Source organism: Calonectris borealis, chromosome 28 (genome assembly GCF_964195595.1).
Source record: "Calonectris borealis chromosome 28, bCalBor7.hap1.2, whole genome shotgun sequence".
Classification (NCBI taxonomy): Eukaryota; Metazoa; Chordata; class Aves; order Procellariiformes; family Procellariidae; genus Calonectris; species Calonectris borealis.
This window is the reverse complement of record NC_134339.1, coordinates 1,124,144-1,143,041: the sequence shown is the minus strand read 5'-3', so window position 1 is coordinate 1,143,041 and position 18,898 is coordinate 1,124,144. Positions and strand designations below refer to the sequence as shown.

The 18,898-nt window shown below is 65.2% G+C and overlaps 1 protein-coding gene across 1 annotated transcript in view; it reads left to right on the top strand.

Moving 5' to 3' along the window:
• The first annotated feature begins 3,127 nt into the window (after positions 1 to 3,127).
• The window catches only part of UNC13A (unc-13 homolog A), a 37,092-nt gene continuing 21,321 nt past the window's right edge, over positions 3,128 to 18,898 (top strand). Inside the window, exons 1-13 of the mRNA XM_075175194.1 lie at positions 3,128 to 3,149; positions 8,080 to 8,109; positions 8,478 to 8,577; positions 8,788 to 8,905; positions 9,100 to 9,223; positions 9,397 to 9,470; positions 9,562 to 9,616; positions 10,393 to 10,428; positions 11,005 to 11,215; positions 13,370 to 13,951; positions 15,497 to 15,590; positions 16,634 to 16,683; positions 17,563 to 17,641. Of these exons, the coding sequence (XP_075031295.1) occupies positions 3,128 to 3,149; positions 8,080 to 8,109; positions 8,478 to 8,577; positions 8,788 to 8,905; positions 9,100 to 9,223; positions 9,397 to 9,470; positions 9,562 to 9,616; positions 10,393 to 10,428; positions 11,005 to 11,215; positions 13,370 to 13,951; positions 15,497 to 15,590; positions 16,634 to 16,683; positions 17,563 to 17,641 (1,575 nt within the window). The remainder of the gene's footprint in view (positions 3,150 to 8,079; positions 8,110 to 8,477; positions 8,578 to 8,787; positions 8,906 to 9,099; positions 9,224 to 9,396; positions 9,471 to 9,561; positions 9,617 to 10,392; positions 10,429 to 11,004; positions 11,216 to 13,369; positions 13,952 to 15,496; positions 15,591 to 16,633; positions 16,684 to 17,562; positions 17,642 to 18,898) is intronic.

The following is an 18,898-nucleotide window of genomic DNA, read 5'->3' as shown; positions in this document are numbered from 1 at the left end:
GGGATTTGATGACATTTGGGGACATTTAGATAAGAAGGTTTTGGGGATGGGAGCATCCTGCTGGCTGGGGTCTGCCAGCGCCGGGCACTGCCTGCGCCGGGGGGCTTGGGCACCGCTGCGGCCACGCGCCGAGTGATTTGGGGGTGGGGAAATGGCTGTGTAGGGAGGGAAACGGTGTGAGAGGTTGCAGGAATTCAGCTCCTGGAAATAACTAATTTTGAGGCCTGGAGATTGCTTTCTGATTTTTTTTTCTGAATGCAATTTTGTTATCCTTGTATTTGATCAAAAGCCAGACTTTTTTTGGGAAAGAACTCAGGAGCTTTTCATAAACATTTCCCCTTCCGATGGGACTTGTTTTCATCCAAATGAGGGCTTGGGGCAGAAAATAAACCCCAAGGTGAGCCATGGGAGCAGCTTGGTGTTGAGTGCCTGGAAGGGGGATACTTTGGGTGCTGGAGGGTGGCATCAGGCAGCAGTGGGTGCAGGCCCCTTGGTGGAGGTGGGGGCAGATGGACTGCGCTGAACGAGGAAACTCTTCCTGTTTAAGAATTGCTGTTTAGCTCGAGAAGGATGGCTTTAAGGCAGTGTGTGCCTGCATGCGCGTGATGATGCGTGCACGCCTGCCTGTGCATGCCTCCGTGTGTGTGTGCATGCACCAATACGTGTGTGCGCAGGCATGCATGTGTGTTTGTGTGCATTTGTGTGGCGTGGCACGCGCGTGTGTCGGTACACGCCGGGGATGCGCTGACTGCGAGTGGAGGAGACGCGTCCTGCTCGAAGCAGGGCTTTCCTGCCCTGGGGCTACAACGCTGGCAGAAGCAGGGAGGAGATGCCACAAGACAGCACCCAAAAATACATTGGGGGCTGGAGAGACCTTAGTGGAGTTGGGAAGGGCCTGGCACATCCCCGGCTGTGGGGAAGGGCCCTGGCAGGATCTGGGGGGACCCTGCACCTCCTGCAGAGCTCTGCAGCCCTGCCAGGATGGTGGTCATGGGGGTGGGCACCGTGGGAAGCGGGATGCTGCCAGGGCTGAGGGGGTACCACGCAGCCAGCCCGGTTTAGCAGAGCCGGTCCATCATGATGGGCAGCACCCCGACTTTATGGCAGTTTGGAAGTGCGTTTTACGTGCCAATGGGAGGCAGAAGGGGGCTCAGCCCCCCACAGAGGGGACAGCGGGAGGCAGCTGCAGCGCTGCGTTGGCACCCGCCCTGGCGTGGGCTGGCTCTGCCGTCCCTGGGGCAGAGCTGCCGGGAAGCAGAGCGCCAGGGGAGCGGACGTGGCGGGGAAGGCGTTGGGGCTGAGCCAGCTGCTCCAGCCAGGGGGTCCCGGGGCAGGACTTGCCTTGGCATCCCCACGTTGCCCAGGACGATCCCGTCTCCTCTGCCTCATCATGGATCCATCGGTGCAAAGCCCAGCTCTCTGTGCCTCAGTTTCCCTGGCACGCAGGGCTCTGCCTACCTCTGCAGCCCCCCACATCACCTCCCGGGGCGTCCCCCCATTGCCCCCTGCCCATGCCTGGGGCCCCATCCCTGGAGGGGAGGGAGGGAGCTGGCAGCCCTGCTGCTCCCAGCCTGGCTCTGTGGGCCTCCCCGCTGCCTGCCGTGGGTGGCCCTGCCTGCCCTGCCACCTCGGGGGGGGTCCGTGTGCACGTGTGTGTGGATACATGTGCACGGCTGGGGGCGTGGGTGTGCACACACGTGCTGCTGCGGATGCGTGTGCACACGTGGATGTGCGCGGGCATGGCTGGGTGTGCCTGGGCTCCATGCACGCACTGGGGTGGGTGTGCACATGGGTGTGCTGGCACACACGATGTCCGTCCTTCGTGCCTCCGGCTGCTGCCACCAGTGACCCCAGTCCTGCGCTGGCGGAGGGCTGACCCGCTCCAGGCCCACGACTGCTTCCAGGGGGATCAGGCCCTGCTGCCCTGCTGGGACCACGCATTCCTGATCAGGGGCCAGTATGCGAGATCAGGCCAGGCCACTCAGGTCCCATAGGGCCCTGCACATGTTCCCTCGTTGCCCTGTGCCTCTGTTTCCCTTCGCATCATTTGTCCCCTGGTGTCCCTGACCCCACCTTCTGCTTGTCCCTGCAAGACGCGATGATCCTGTGGGTGGCATGGTGCCACCCTTGCTTAGGCACTGGGAGCAGTGGGATGGAAGAGCGAGTCCATCACCTGGCTCCACAGCAAGAAGGGAGGCAGACGGGGACAGGCTCAGGATGAAACCCTGACTGAGCTGATGTCCCCAGCTGATGGAGTTGGGGGCTCCCCACGGGAGGGGTCCCACATGGGGCCAGGGTGCTGGTCCCTCCCTGGGATCATGGCAGCTTCTCCAGCCCCTGAGCCAGGATCACTGTGCCCAGGTCTGAGCATCTCTTTGGGATGTGACATTTGGAGGTGGAGAGGAGAGAGGGGACCCTCTTGGGGAGGGATGACGACCATTTACCCCCCCTGCTTAGACCCATCTCTGAAGAGGCACAGCATGGCTCATCGCTGCCTCCTGCCCCCGGGGGCTGCCAGCCCCCTCCGTGCCTGCCCCCAGCATGGGGTAAACGCTGCACCCCGAAGTCATCCCCCCTTCTGGGGCTGTGCAGGCAGGACAGAGCCCCCCAGGGCTGAACAAGGCAGGCGACCCCCCGAACCCCCCCAAGGGGGCAACGAGGGCACGACAGACCCCCAGGGCTGTAAAAGCCAGACCGCCCCAGCCCCCCAGCGCAATGTGGGCACGACAGACACCCCCCCCCGAGCAGTAGGACAGCACACACCCCCTCCATGGGGGCCCCCCCTTCCCCCGGGCAATGCGGACGTGACAGACCACCCCGAGGCCATACGGGCAGGACCCCCCTCGGGCTCCCTACGTTCAGGACAGCCCCCCTCAGGGCTGCACAGAACCAGGCTTCCCCCCCCACCCCCAAAACCGACTCGCCATCCCCACCTCTGGGTGCGGTGGAGGGAGGGGGCTGGCGGGGGGGGCGGCTCCTTTAAGGCGGGGGCGGCGGGGCTGACGTCAGGAGCTGTCCCCGGTGCTGAAGCAAGATGGCCGCCCGCTAGTCAACCGGGGCGGCGGCGGCAGCGGCGGCGGCGGCCAGCGCCCCCCGCGCCCCCGGCACCGGCGCCGCCACCGGGACCATGTCGCTGCTCTGCGTCGGAGGTACCGGGGGAGGAGGGGACACAACGCGGGGAGGGGGCGGTGGGCCAGCCCCGGGCGCCCCGTCGTGGGCGGGGGGGGGGCTCGCTGCCCCGGTATCGGGGCAGCGAGCCCCCCCCCCCCGCCCACGACGGGGCGCCCGGGGCTGGCGGAGATGGCGGGGGGGGGGGGGGGGGCGTGAGAACGGCTCCATTCACAAAAAAACGGCGCGTGGATTTATGAATGAACCGGCGGGGGCGCGCGCGGGGCCGGACCCGGGAGTGGGGGTGGGGAAGCGGGGGGGGGGAGGGGGAGGGTGGGTGGGCGCACCCCGCCCGCTGAGGGTCCTCCCCCCCCCCCGCCGTGGGCAGCGCCGGGGAGGGATGGGGCTCCCCCCGCACCTCCTACCCCAGCCTCTCCCCCCCCGCCCAGAACCCCCTCCCCCCCCGCATCTCTCCCCACTCCCCCCAAACGCAGACACCCCCCCCAAAAACCCCCACCCGTCCACCCTCTCCCCACCCCAAGCACCCCCCCCTCACGTCTATCCCCAGGCACCCCCACCCCGCAGACACAGCCCCCCGCATTCCCAAGCACCCCCCACCCTGAACCCCCCCGGGCCCCTCCCAACGCCCCACATCTATCCCCAAGCCCCGGATTCCCACCCCCCGAGCACCTCCACCCCAACCCCCCCACTCCCAAGCATCATCTATCCCCAAGCACCCCCACATTCCCACCACCCAAAAAAAACCCCCACACCCCCAAATCCCCCTACATTTCCCCACCCCCCTGCAAACCCCTAAATAACCCCCCCAAATTACACCCCCAGCCCCCTGTGCCCCTGCAGGCGTTGTCCCACCGCGGGCATGGTGATGCTGGGGGGGTTGCAGGCAGCTGGGGGGTCAGGGCAGGAGCGTGGTGGTCTAGTGCTGGCGGGGGACCAGTTAGGGCTGCTGGTCACCACATACTGGGAGGAACTGGGGGGAGCGCGCAGGTAGGGGATCCCCGCACCCCAGCACGCTGAGACCTGCCCAACTCAGTGCGCAGATGAACCCTGCAGTCTCGGGCTCGGCCTCGCTGGCGGTTACTCTGGGTTGAGTGCTCAGTCTGGGGGGGGAGGAGTCTGGGGGGGTCCCTTTCCCCCCTCCCCAGGCCCTGCGGCACCCCGATGGGGAGGGGGTGGCACCTGTGGGTGCCGGGGGTGGCGGGACGGAGGTGGCAGAGTGGCAGCTGGGGACAAGGTGGGGCACAGGGAGTCTGGGATTCCCCCACCAGCGTCCCCTCCCCGGGGGAAATCAGGAGGAAAATGGGGGCTCCCCCACAGCTGCCTGAGCTCAGCGGGATGGGGGGGGTGTGCCCCCTCCCACCCCCCCGCCGTGTCCTTGTCCCTTAGGTGCTGTCACAGCCCCCTCTCCCGTGGCAGTGCCACAACGGCACGCAGGGAGCTGTGCCAAAGCCGGCGTGCCTCTGCGTGCCCCCCAGCCGCACGCCAGCCAGCCCCAGATTTGGGGTCCCCCCTCTGGCGGGGGGGGCCGTGTCTTTACTCCCGTTCAAGGGACCGTCACTCGCGGTGACACCCTCAGTGAAGCCGGGGGCGGATGGCGAGAAACAGCTCCCGGCGGGTTCGGGCTTCCCCCGCCCCCCTGTCACCGCTCCCTGGGGACAGCTATTTTTGTCACCCTATTTTTGGGGTCCCAGGGGTGGAGGTGCCACCTCAGAGCCTCCCCCAGCCTTCCCCTGCCCCTCCCGGGGGGCCGGGGCCACGCGCAGCCCCCAAGGGCTTGGGTGACGGGCACTGAGGTGGCCCTGGGAGGTGTGGGGTGAGCGGGGACAGGGGTGCGTGGCCGGGAGGGGGTGTCTGAAGCGGCGCGAGGCAGACAGACAGATGGACGGCGGGTGGATGGGCATCCGGAGAGACAGATGGAGAGACGGATGGACAGATGGATGGAGGGGTGGGGAGACGTAAGCAGGTAGACAGAGGGGTGGGTGGATGGACGGACGGAGGGGTGGGTGGACAGAGGGTGGGGATGGAAGGGTGGGTGGATGGACGGACGGATGGATGGATGGATTCATGGATGGAAGGATGGATGGATGGACAGACGGATGGATGAATGGATTCATGGATGGAAGGATGGATGGATGGACAGACGGATGGATGAATGGATTCATGGATGGAAGGGTGGATGGATGGAAGGATGGATGGATGGATGGATTCATGGATGGAAGGATGGATGGATTCATGGATGGATGGACAGACGGACAGATGGAGGGAGAGTGTGGATGGACAGATAGGTGAATGGATGGATGGACAGAGGGATGGGTGGATGGACAGACAGATGAATGGATGGACGGACAGAGGGGTGGGTGGATGGACAGACGGGTGAATGGATGGACGGACAGAGGGGTGGGTGGATGGACAGACAGGTGAATGGATGGACGGACAGAGGGGTGGGTGGATGGACAGACAGGTGAATGGATGGACGGACAGAGGGGTGGGTGGATGGACAGACAGGTGAATGGATGGACAGACAGAGGGGTGGGTGGATGGACAGACAGGTGAATGGATGGACGGACAGAGGGGTGGGTGGATGGACAGACAGGTGAATGGATGGACGGACAGAGGGGTGGGTGGATGGACAGACAGGTGAATGGATGGACGGACAGAGGGATGGGTGGATGGGCAGAGGGATGGACAGACAGACAGGCCTGTTGCGGGATGCCTACAGCCCAGCCTTGTTTTTACGCCATTGCCGGTCCGATCCCCGCCAGCTGCCTTCTGCCTCAGTTTCCCCAACGGGCCAACAGCCCCCGCGAGGAGGCTGGTTACCCCAGCCTGGGAGGCACCTTGGGTCTTCCAGCCTGTGGTGGGGAGACCCAGGTCCCGTGGGGGTCCCGCTGTCCCCCACCTCCTGGGGGCTCAGGTTGAATTTAGCCCAAGGGTGGCACCCCGGGACACGCCACCCCTGCGCCAGCTTTGGGGACCCGTCGGTGGGCGGGAGGGCAGCGCAGCCCACTCGGGGCCGTCAGCCGCAGATGGTGGCAGCAGGACTTCTCCCCGGCAGTAGATGACAGCCAGGAGAGCCACGTGTTCCCTGGGTAATTGTTTGTTCCTGTCAGCTCGGGTATTTTTGGAGCTTTTCCTTCCTCTGCTCTGCCGATTCGGAGGCAGCGGCTGGTGGAGAGCCGTCGGCCCCGGCGGGTGCCTCTGGGTCCGGGGCAAGGGCGAGCTCCCACGCTGGGGGTCCCTGGGCAGCTCCGAGCACAGGCCACAGGCAGGTCCTGGTACCAAATACTGTATTATAATATTATAATAATAGCATATCACATACATATATATAAAGAATAATACCGTATATATAATATATTAAAAATATATATAATATAGTATTATAATACACAGCGATGCCGGCCGTCCCCACGCAGTGCCCCAGGCTCCCAACCCGGCAATGTGAGGGGATCTTTGGGATCCCAGAGCCTCGTGCCTGGCCTCGATCCAAACCCCACGCATGAACCCCCCCATCCCTGAGTGAAGCCGCAACTCCCGGAGTTCTGTGGTTCCCCGGGAACACGGCTGCCAGTGACGCGGCTGGCGACCTTCCTTCGGGCAAAGTCGCTGCAAAGAGCCGCCCGACGCGTGACCCTCTCGGCGGCGCAGGGCAGGCGGCCGAGCCGAAGGATCCCCAATTATTTTCTGAGCGGTGTGCCGAGGCTGAGCCAACCATTCTCCCTGCCTCAGTTTCCCCAGAGGTACCCTGGGGCCAGGCGGGGGCTGCTCGTGCTGCGTTGCCGCCTCCGAGCCCCGCCGGGCACGTGGAGCCGGTGCGGCCCCCGCGGCCCCTCCAGCGCTGGCGGCGGGTGATAAGCGGCTGGCGAGGGGCACGTCTCTGAAATCAAATTACCTCTGATATCGCCTGGGCTATTTTCATCCCTCCTCGGTCACGTTGGTCCTCCACCCGCTGGCACCCGCGTCATTTAACCGTTCTCCGGGTGCTGTGTCATTCCCTCCCCGCCTGGTCCGCTCCTGTGAGCCCCGAGGACACCCCTCGGCCCCGCCACCCCTGGCATCGGTAGCGTTGGTACCTGGCTCTGCCCGGCTGCCTGTTTGCCTCCCCAGGGCAAAACCTGGGGACCAATCCCCCCTGCACCTCCCGCTCACAGCACTGGTGTAAAGCTGGGGGGGATCAGCCAGAATCGGGGGCGTTTGTTCCCGTGGTGCTGGGCAGGATCCGGCCCAGATGGAACCACCCCCCCCAGCATGCAATTGGTTGGGAGGGGTCCCCAATGGGCGGGATGGGAACCAGCCCCTCGGTACCCCCGGGAGGGGGGCAGGTCTAGGGTGCGGGGGGGGTGTTTTGGGGCTCCCTGCTGTAGCGGAGTGGGGAGAGCTGGGGCTGCCGTGGCTGTGGGAGGGTTCCAGCCCCCCCCGCCCGGGTTTCCTGCGCGAAATCTGGGTCAGCGGTTTGGGAGACGGCGAGAGCCTTAACCCTGGGGCTGCTGCGGCGGTGCCCCACGGCGGCGACTGGTGCTGGGGGAAGGGTCCCCCAAACCCCCCCTTTCCCCCGGGATGTGCATGGTAACATCACCTGTTTCCCCAAAGGGATCCGAATGCAGAAGCTGGGGGGCGGGGGGAGTTCACCCCTCAACAGGCGAAGGCTGGTCATTGGGGGTCGCAAGGTTTCAAGTTGTCCCAAAGTGGCACTTTTGGGGGGGCCTTTGCTCCCCTCCGGTGCCCACCTCCAGCGCATGCCTGATCCCCCTCCCTCATGCCTGGCATTGGGGACTCCTGATTTACACCAACAGGAGGGGTCCCACCACCTTCCCCCACCTTGGAGCTGAGCGAGGGGGGTGGTGGCCAGGCCTGGGGTCCCCCCACCCCCTTGGCGCCTGGTGGGGGACCCCAGCCCCCCTACATGGGGCTCTCAGGCTGAATCTCTTCCCTCCCTCTCTGTCCCCGCAGTTAAAAAGGCCAAGTTCGACGGGCCCCAAGGTAAGCACCCCCCTACCTACTTGCCCACCCTGGGGGGGCTGGGGCTCGGGGCTCAGCTCTTGGGCTGGCTGGATGTGGCAGGATCACAGGAAGGGCCGGGGGGGGGGCGAGGGGACCCCAGGCTCAGCCTCAGCTCTGGAGGCATCATTTGGCAAGTGAGGGGGGAGCACACAGAGATGGGGGTGCCCTGGGCAGGATGGAGGGGCTCGCAGCCAAGTGGGAGGGTCCATCCTGCCTGGTCAACTGGGGCTGGGGTGCTGAGGGCAGTGTGGGGGGACCCCACGGGAGGATGGCAGTGGGGGGTGTCCAGGTGTCCGGGGGGTGGGGGAGGCACTGGGGGCCACTTCACCCTCCGCTTGCTCCCACAGAGAAGTTTAACACCTACGTGACACTGAAGGTGCAAAATGTCAAGAGCACAACCATCGCGGTGCGGGGCAACCTGCCCTCCTGGGAGCAGGACTTCATGTTGTGAGTGTCCAGGGGCCACTCGGGGTCCCCCACCCCTGCTGCTCCCCCCTGCCCCCCAGCAGGGGGAGGACCCCGCTGCCGGTGCTCCCCCTACCCCCAGCCCTGGGGGGCTCACCCGAGTCCCGGGGCCAAGGGGCCAGGCAGAGGCTGGGGTGGCCCTGGGGGGCTGCTGGGGAGGTGGGTGACCTGACGCCTCTCCCCCCTCCCTAGCGAGATCAACCGGCTCGACCTGGGCCTGACGGTGGAGGTGTGGAACAAGGGGCTCATCTGGGACACTATGGTGGGGACGGTGTGGATCCCCCTCCGGACCATCCGGCAGTCCAATGAGGTAGGGAGCCAGGCACCTCCACCCCCCCGCCGGACCCATGTAGCCACCCCCCGGGCTGTCCTTCGGGGGGGCAGAGCCTTCCCCATCCCTGCTTGGAGAGGACTCTGCTCGGGGCCGGACCCTGCGTGGGGGGGCTGTGGGGCTGGGGAAGGGGGGTCCCTGGCAGCTCTCCTCACCCCATTTCCACCCCACAGGAGGGCCCTGGGGAATGGCTCACGCTCGACTCCCAGGTCATCATGACCGACAACGAGATTTCGGGCACCAAGGACCCCACTTTCCACCGTATCCTCCTTGACACCCGCTTCGAGCTGCCGCTGGGTGGGTACTGTCCCCGGGCACCCCAGGACCGGAGTGCATCCTTCCCTGCCCCCCAGCCCCAGGGATGCTCACTGGGCTCGGGGTTGGGGCTGGGGGTCTGATCCTGTAGCCCCAAAAGCTGGGGGGCTGCTTTGGGGGGGTGTCTGTACCAATTGGGGTCTTTGCCCTTGCAGATATCCCCGAGGAGGAGGCCAGGTATTGGGCCAAGAAGCTGGAGCAGCTCAATGCCATGCGGGACCAGGACGATGTAAGTCAGTGCAGCCAGGCCCGGGGCGAGGGCTGGGCAGGGAGCAGCGCTGCTGCGAGCGGGCAGCCCTCACCAGCCTGTCTCTCCCCAGTACGCCTTCCAGGAGGAGCAGGAAAAACCTCTGCCCGTTCACAGCTCCCAGTGCTGTAAGTGCTGCCCCGTTCCTGCCCCGCTGCGGGACCCCCCAGCTGCCCCGTCCCCCCAGCTCCCCGCACCGGGGATACGCAGGAGCGGGGTCCGTGCCTGCCTTGGGGGGCTGGACCCCAACCCAAGTGGGGCTCAACCTCACCCCACACCCTGTCCCCATTCCCATCCTCCCTCCTGTGTCTGCCAGTGTTTCTTTGCTGTCTCCCTGCCCCACAGTGTGTGAGCCCTCCCGTGGGGCTGAGCCGTAGGGGAGAGGGGCGTGGGGGGGCATGGCAATCGGGCTGGTAAGGATGGTCCCCCAGGGAGCCTGGGTGAGGGGCAGCGAGGCTGGAGATGGGGCTGCTGGTGGGGGCACTGGCAGAGGGGTCTGGGGGATTTGGGGTGGCAGCTTGGTTTGTCCCGACCCGTGCCTCAGTTTCCCCTTCTGTAACCAGGCCAGGGCCAGGCACAGCCCAGCACTGTCCCAAGCACAGCTCAGTGCCTCTGTGCCTAGCCCCAGGCCCTGTCCCCTGTGCCGTTCAGTGGCACCGTGCCTAGCCATAGCACTGTCCCCAGCCCGGGTTGGTGTCACCATGCCCAGCCCCAGTCCCTCTCCCCAGCACAGCTCAGTGCCAATGTGCCCCATCCTGGTGCTGTTTCCAACCCATCTTGGGGCACTGTGCCCAGCCCAGCTCAGTGCCACCGTGCCTGGGAGATGCTGGTTCCTCCCAGTCAGCTCCTGCTGCTGCCCTGGAGCTGCTTCCATCTTTATTGTCTCTGCCCCTTTTTTTTGTAGGCAACTGGAATTATTTTGGCTGGGGAGAACAGCAGAGTAAGTATCCTGTGCCCTCCTCTTCTCCCAGCCTGGCGGTCCCCAGCGCATCCCCCTTTGCTGTGCTGTAGCCTGGCCCGGGGCTCAGGGGACCTGGAGCTGGGGTCCAACCTGCGGCCTCATGCTGCGGCTCTGTGCTGGGTGAGGATGGAGGCGCTGAGCGCCCTGTCCTGGGCAGGGCTGTCCCCACAGGCTGGCGGGGACTGTCCCCATGAGGCCCTGTGCCCGCGGGGTGCCCTGGTGGCCATGAGCAGCTCGGGCTTTGCCTCTGTGGCGGGACATTGGTGGGGCAGAGGGAGGGTCCCCACACCCTGTCCTCCTCTCCCCCCCTTCTGCATACCCCATTTCCCTCCTCCGCCCTCCCCTCAGCCCCCAAAACCCCTTTCTGCGGAGGGGAACACGTGCAGCTTGCCCCTCACCCCTTCCTGGGTCTGTCTCCCCAGCACGGCCCCACAGCAGTGGGGACACGGTGGTGGCAGTAGCGGGGCTGTGCTGAGCACGGGGCAGATTTAGGGCATCCCTGGCTGCAACAGCCGCGGGCCCGTCCCCTGTCCCACTCGCTGTGGCCCCTTGCAGACGATGACCCCGACAGCACGGTGGATGATCGGGACAGCGATTACCGCAGCGAGACCAGCAACAGCATCCCGCCGCCCTACTACACCACCTCCCAGCCCAACGCCTCCGTCCACCAGTACCCCATGAGGCACCAGCAGCAGAGCTCCCGCGACTCCTACACCGACTCCATGCAGAGCTACGAGATGGACTACTCCGACCAGCGTCCCATCAGGTAGCGTCGGCGCAGCCAGCTCCCCCCCGGGACCTGCTCTCTCAATCCCCGCCCCGGTGGCAGAGGCCAGCGGGTCCCCGGGGTGACGCCAGGGACAGCGCTCCCAGGGCGGTGGGTGACAGCGGGAAGGATGCTGAGGCGAGGAAGAGGGGGATGGTGCCGGCCCCAAGCCTTTCCTGCTCACTGGAAAGTTTTCAAGCTCTTTTGGGTCACCGCCCTCCTCTGTCCTCGCTGGGCTTCAGGACCCCCAAGCCCCGGCTGTCCTCGCCGGGAGCCGAGCTAGCGGGGTGTGGCCTGGCTGGGGACGCAGACGTGGCTGTAGGCAGGGACGCCTGCCCGGCGCTTTGTCCCCACGGTCGCAGCACGGCCCAGTTCCTCGCCAGCATCTAGCCCAAGGTGCCAGCCCCGTCCACCAGGACGGAGCCTCCCTGCCGGCATCCCCACGGCGGCAGGGGATGCCGGGGCGCGGCGGGTGGTGGCGGCGTGGCGCCCGGAACCTCGCTGATCATCTTCCTCTCCTCCCCGGCAGACGCTATGGTAGCGTAGACTCTGCCGCAAACGGACGCAGCGACGCTGAGTCCGCTTCCGAGTCGAGCAGGCGGACCAGCCGCCAGCCTTCCCTTGAGAGCAGGCGGTCCCTAGACCTATCGGATAGGTGGGTCGCTACCTCGTCGCGTGCCGTGTGCCGTCGCAGAGTGCTGTGGTCGGTCCTTGCAGCCGTGGTGAGGCCAACACCAGTCCCGGCAAGGGCGGCCTCGTGCCGCCGCGGGGTCCCCCTCTCCCCGCCCCGGACCGCCTGGCAGAGGAGCAGCGTTGGGGTGCTCCAGGCGTCTCTTGGCCCCGTGGTGTCCCTTCTTGCTGCTGCGCCCCAGTTCATGGGGGCGATGCCCCAGCAGCCTGGTCCCGCTCACCAGCACAGCGACCGGCTGGCAGCACTGTTGCCTGTTCCCCACCATGCCCGCAGGTATTGGAGCTGGGGCCTTGGGGACTCAAATGCCACCCTCTCTTTCTGGTCACCTCCCAGGGAGCACCTGGCTGGGCAAAAGCCTCGCGCAGTGATTTGGGACCCTCACGATGTGCCAAGGGCCCCTCTCCCAGCTCTGGCCAGGATCAGGCCAGGGAGGTGAGGGGTTTCCAGGCATGAGCCATGTCTCCTGCACCCCTGTGCCCCAAGTCCCCCTTCCCAAGGTACCTGGATGATGCCAGTACCCGTCCCCGCTGGGACCAGCCTGGGCATCCCCCAGCACCCTCCTCCCGGCGATGTCCCCTGGCTCCCCACCGCTGGCCCAGTCACTCTGGGCCCAGGGCGCTGCCCGTCCTGTCCCCTTGTCCCCTTCCCCCTTGCCCACCCCTGAGCCCTGGCTGCCGGTGCTGGAGACGTGGTGTCGGCCTCTTCCTAGGCATGTCCCTGTCCTGTCTGCATGTTTGCTTATGTGAGCCTCTCCCCACGGAGCCCCGCGGCCCCCCCCGTCCCCGGCAGCCTCCTGGGACGCAGGGAGCCCCTCCGCGCCGCTGCTCCCCCGGGGCAGGCGGCCGTGAGAGGGGGATGCTGGAAGGGCCGGGGGCCAGTGGGGCAGGTGGGGCGGTGGGAAGGGGTCTGGCCTGGCAGGAAGAGTGGAGGGGGACCCCTGGGTAGGGATGATGTGGTTAAGGGGAGTGATGGGGTTGAGAGGGTGTCCTTGGAGAGGGGGTGCCCGGGAGGTCTACAGAGAGCGCTGGGGTGTCAGGGTAGAGGTTGGGTGACAGATCTGTGGGTTGGGGGCAGGACGGGGTGTCTGGCAGAAGCAGGAGACAGGATCTGGCTAGGGGTGCTGCCTGGCTGCCCCCTGCCCCACCCTGGCAGGGGTGAGCCGAGGGGACAGGCACCGTCCCCCACGTCCCCACGCTCAGCCCAGGCACAGGCAGGAAGGTCAGACCCCCGAGAGTGCCCCAGCCTGGGGGGCTCGTCCCAGCCCACGGAGTCGCCTGGGTCCGTGCCTTCGACTCCCAGGAGGAGGAGCCCGGCGCTCACCGAGGGCTGTGCCCCGGGGGGAGCCGCACACCCTCCCGCCCGCGGTGCAGGGACCCCGGGGCTCTGGCTGGGGCGGCACGGCGCAGGCAAGGCTGCGGCACGGACCCACGGGAGCCCTGTCCTTGTCCCCCTCGGCCCCGCAGCCCCACAGGGAGCAGCCGCTACGCCTCGTCGGCCGAGCTGAGCCAGGGCAGCTCCCAGCTGAGCGAGGACTTCGAGAACGAGAGCCTGCGGGACTCGGAGCTGGATGAGCGGGACGGCGACTCCTACCACTCCTGCCACAGCTCCGTCAGCTACCGCAAGGACTCGCCCCGCTGGGAAGAGGAGGACGATGACCTCTATCTGGAGGAGGAGGAAGAGGAAGAGGAAGAGTTCAATGAGGACTACAGCGAGAACGAGGAAGGCTACCCCAAGGAGGAGGAGGACCTGCGGGAGCAGGGCACCTACAAAACCCCCGAGCACGATGCCTACCCCCCGCCGCAGAAACCCCCCGGGCAGCAGCAGCAACAGGTCCCGCAGCAGCAGCAGCAACCGCAGCAAACCCAGCTGGTCCCACAGCTGAAGCCGCAGCAGCAGGAGAGGAAGGAGGAGAGGAAAGAGGAGAGGCAGGAGGACACCTCTGCCCCCCAGGAAACCCCAGAGGCCCTCCAGGCCCAGCAGGGAGCGGACAAAGCTCCCCTGCAAGAGGCGGCCCCCGAGCCTGAGCCCCCGAAAGCAGCTGAGAGGTAGGAGGGAGATGTTGACCTGTAGCGTCCTTGGGCTGGCCCTGTGCCCTGGAGGTGGCCCGGGGCTGGGGCTGGTGCTACTGGTGCCAAGGGACCTTCTGCGGTGTCTGGGGCTTTTCCAGATGCCTGAGGCATTGGGGTGGGGGAAGCCCACCTTGTGCCACCCAGGCGAGGGTCAGCCCCCTCGGGCACGCTGCCCTGGCCCCGCCACCAGTGACACGCAAAGCCTCTAGATCCTGCCAGGGTTACCGGGGTGCTGGTTCATAACCTGGGACAAACCTGGGGATGGAGGAAGTGGGGGCTTGGGGCGGCGATTCCTCTCCTCTGGCTCAAGCTGTTGGCTCCCTGGATGGAGGGAGGACCCCGGAGCTCGGCACGGTCAGAGGAGGAAATTTCCTTCACAGGAGTCAATCCTCTCCCTAGGCCACTGGTAGAACCTCATCTGTGGCCTCCTGTGCTGGACAGATGAATTATTTGGTGGCCAGGTCCCTGGTACAGCATGTGAATAATTCATATATTGGTCTCTGCCTTTAATTATTGAACACGTCCATTTTTGCATGGTTCGGTGAGCGCCACCGCTCTGCGCGGAGGGGAAGCGTGATGGGCTTTTTTGGTCTTTTACTTAGTTTAAATTATAGACCAGAGCTGGGAAATCTCTAATCTAAAAGAATGTATAATGAGTTTTTTTTAAAAAAATACATATTTAGGCCAAGGGCTGGCTAGAGTCCTGGCGAAGGTGGCCTTAGGTCACGTCTGCCTGTGGTGCCTGTTCTTCGGGCAGGGGGCATGGGGGTCCCGTGCTGGGCACTGGGGACCACAGGTTAACGCTGAGGACCCCAGATTAGTGCTGAGGACCCCAGATTAGCGCTGAGGACCGCAGATTAGCACAGGCAAGGCCCCACAAGGGGCTGGTTTGGGCAGGTTTGTCTCCTGAACTCCCCATGGCCTTGTCCTAGCCCAGTTCTGGGCACCCATCTCCAGTGTCACATCAGGCTCTCCAGGAGGCTGGGCTATTTGGAGGATTTATTTTCCTTTCCTCCGTGTCTCGGTTTGCAAGAGAGGAGAAAAAACCCCACAACAACCAGCATGTCCAGGCTGGCAGGTTCCCCTGGGCTCGGAACCACGGGGTGTTGGGAGCTCTTAACCCCAGGTGGCCCCACTGTGGCTGGAAGCAGCCAGAGGACGTCCTGCTGGGGAGGTGAGGGGTGAAGGATGTTTAATCCATGTGCTTGTGTCACCGGCAGTCCCCCGACCCTTTGCTCCTGGAGGGATCCCTCCCAGGGCTTGGGTGCCCAGGGCAGAGTCTCCCAAGGGAGGGGGAACTCCTGGCTTCTCCCCATTGCTCTGCTTTGACTGTGCTGCCCTTTGCAGCAGGACTTTTTAGAGTCCTTCCTGGTAGCAAGAGGGGGGTTTTGCCACGGCCACACTGGCTCAAGGCCCATCAGGATCCCTAAATTGCAGCCTCGGTCCTGCCTGGGGTGTGGGGGCTGGCTGCCCCCTCCCCAGTGCCGTGCTGGGAAGTGAGCACGGTGTGTGTGCTTGCAGGGAGCAGGCAGAGGTGGAGGTGCAGGACCCCAAAGCACGAGCCAAAGCCAACTGGCTGAGAGCCTTCAACAAGGTCTGCATGCAGCTGCAGGAGGTGAGCAATCCCGCGGCTGCCGGGTCCCGGCGTGGCCACGAGCCCGGCCCTTCCCGCGCCCGGGCATCTTCCAGACGTGTCCGCTCCCCAATCCCATGGACATCCCACACCCCGAGGGCAGTGGGGACCTGGGGGGCCCCAGCAGTGGTGGCCCCGCAACCCCGTTCACACCAAGCGGGACCCCCACGAGGGGCAGGGAGTGCTGAGGACCTTCCCCCCGTGTGTGCTGCATGCGGTGTGCTGGTGCGAGCCCCTCCGCCCTCTCCCCTGTATTGAGTTGACAATTTTTTGTTCTGTTTTTAGACTCCATCCTCCATCTTTTCTTTTTGTTTTGGCTCTGGATTCGCCCCCCGTGGCTTCGATCCCCCTCCCCACAGCTTCTCTTTTCAGTTGTCCACCACCATGGCCCTTGCGCCCGCATCTCCCCTTCCTGCAGGGAAGGGGTGTAGCCTGCCTGCAGGTAAGCATGTCCAACGGGAACGACCCAGCAACGTGTGTGCCTTCCCCGTGTGAGTGTGTGTGTGTGCAGGGACTGCCCCGTGAGGGAGGTAAAATTGGCTCTTTCTTCCCTTCTCCCCCAAAACAATCCCCTCCCTGCGAGGGAGGTGGTCCCTGCACACACCCCATCCCCAGTGTGCTCTGGCTTTTCCCCGCACTTCTCTCCAACTGGCTGCGGGTCCGTGTGGACCTGCTGAGCCCTTCCAACGGTGCTTCTCCAGTCCCCCAAACCCTGAATTTTTGCACGGTGCAGCCATGCCCACTGCTTTGCCAGCCCGAGCCCCTCTGCTGAAGCCTGCCCACCGCTTGCCCAGCTCAGCCTCTTGAAGATACTTTATTCCCAGTTCAAGCTCTTTGCTGGAAAGAGCCCCGTCGTTTTAGGAACACGCTTTTCTCCACCCACCCTGTAAACCCTTTACATGCTTCCCCAGTGCTGCGGGCACCGGCCGGGCGCTCAGCTGCCAGCAGCACCGAGCCCCGGGGAGGGCTGCCATGCGTGCCGGGGGCTCAGTGCTGCGCCCATGACGGCCGCCCTTGTCTTGCAGGCCCGCGGGGAAGGCGATGGAGAAGCTAAATCCCTGTGGTTCAAAGGCGGGTGAGTATTTGGGAAGCTGGTATTTTCTGTCCCCCAGGATCTCGCGGGCTGCTCTCCCCTCCTCATTAGGCTGTGATTAACGAGCTTGTTGGGGGGCTGGCGTGGGGAAGCGTTGCCGAGCTGTGGGCATGCGGGGGGCCAGATGAATGCTGGTCGCTCGGTGCTTTTGGAGGAACCAGCAGAGATGCCACCGCTCTGTGTCCCTGAGAGCCGCTGCCGAGGGGGAGAGCGAGGAGGTGAGTGGGTTGGGACGGGGCTGAGCTGGGGTGGCAGCTCCCCCTTCTCTCCTGCCATCTGGGGCTCGAGCGGTGCCACGGGGAACCCCGAACCTCTCACCCGGCTGGGCTGTGGGTCTCGCCCCCGTCTCGCCCTGACCCCGGCAGAACCCGGCAGGTTTCCCTGAGAATCCACCAGATCAGGCTGGGGTTTTCTTGCGGACGGGGCTGGAGGCTGCAAGGCGGCATTTCTGCCCGAGCAGCGCTGGCTCGGTTTCCCTCGCAGCAGAACGGCTCGGTGCTCACCTTTTGTGTCCCAGAGGGAACCGCCAGCTCTCCTGCTCCACGCAAAGCCGTAGCTAACTAAGCCAAACGGGCTGGTTTTTTCCTGCGTTTCACTGTCACACCACTGAAGGAAAACACCTTCACGCAGGAAAAATCAGAGTTTTCTGCCAGAATCCCCTTCCCCCCCAGTTTTTAGTCTGGCGATCCCTGCCCCAGCCGAGGCGGTGGTGGGGATGGGGGTCCCATAGGTGGGTCCCAGGCCACCCGGGGGTTGCTCTGCAGTCCTGTCCGCCAAGGCCCGAGCGAACATGGGGCAACGGCAGGGGGCCCCTTCCTGCCTCAGTTTCCCCTTCCCCACTGACTCTCGTCTCTCTTGCAGGCCTGGTGGCGGGCTGATCATTATAGACAGCATGCCGGACATACGCAAGCGAAAACCCATCCCCCTAGTTAGCGATTTGGTGAGGTTCCTCCTAACGCCTTGCACCAACACAGCTGCCGGCTTCGCTCCCGCTGCGCCCCGCTGGACTGCGCCGCCCGCCCGCCCCAGCCGGCGCTTGCCAGGCGCCCGTGCCCTGCTCCCCAGCTGCCTCTAACATGGCTTGTGTTTTCTGTTTTCTTTTCTCCGGCCTGGCTTGGCCGTCCCTGGCGGCAGGGGAGCGGCAGTAAGGTTTCTGCGCTGCATTAACAGCATGCCCGACATTAAGCCTGGACGCAAATCTCTCCCTCTAGTCAGCGATCTGGTGAGCGTGGTCCGAGGGGTTAAAGAGAGCACCCTTGGGTGCTGCCGGCCAGCCCTGCCCAGCCTCCTCCAGCCCCGCCAGTGGGGGGCGGGGGTGTCCCAGGTTTTGGGGGTCTCCTGGCCCTGGACCTCGCCGTGGGGAGCTGTGAGGATGGCACAGCTGGGCTCTCCCCACCTGAGGGTGCTTCTCTTTAACGGAGCTCCAGGGCCCTGTCCCTACACCAAGCATCAGCCCAAGGGGCTGTGTCTGGTTTCCCATTTTTTTACCGGTGCTGTGTCCCCGGTCCCTTCCTGTCCCACTTGCCATAGGCTCCCCGCAGCTCGGACCGCGCTGGTGCTGGGCAGATGGACCCATGTACCAGAGAAGGGGTAGCGCTGGCTTTTCCGAGCTGCACAGACCCCATGCTCCTGTCGCCACCATCGTCACGCTGCGCCGCTGCAGCCCGGTCCCATCCAGCCCCCGGGCTGTAATGCGCAGCGTCACTCTGCTGTCACCCCCCTGGTGAATTTTGGAAACCAGACACCCTTTGCACCCGGAATTAGGTGCCCTTCGCCTCCTTCCCCCTCTCTTTACACTTCGCCGCCTCTACTTTGTGCCCTCCCCAGGGTGCCTCCGTCCTGTCCCCAGCCCGCCCGCCCTCTCCCATCCCGCTGCCCCCCCCGCTGCCCTCACCCCGGTGCCCTCCAGCCCCCAGCCCGCTTGGGCAGCCGCTGATGCTTCTGCGCTGTGCTGTGTCGGTGTCGGGGTTTGGGGATGTTGGGTTGTGGGTGGTGATGGGGCGGGCGGAGTGCGGGGGTCGGGCAGGGCCGCTGCCTTTCCCTGCTGGGATTTGGCAGGCTGCAGCCAGTGCAGACCCCCCAGGGACTGGCCTGGCGCTGGGTGAGGGGGTGGTGGTGCCCCGATTCCCACTTGTTCCGGCAGGGAAGGGGCCAGGACTTGCTCTGCTGTGAGGTGGCTCGCACTAACAGCCTTTTA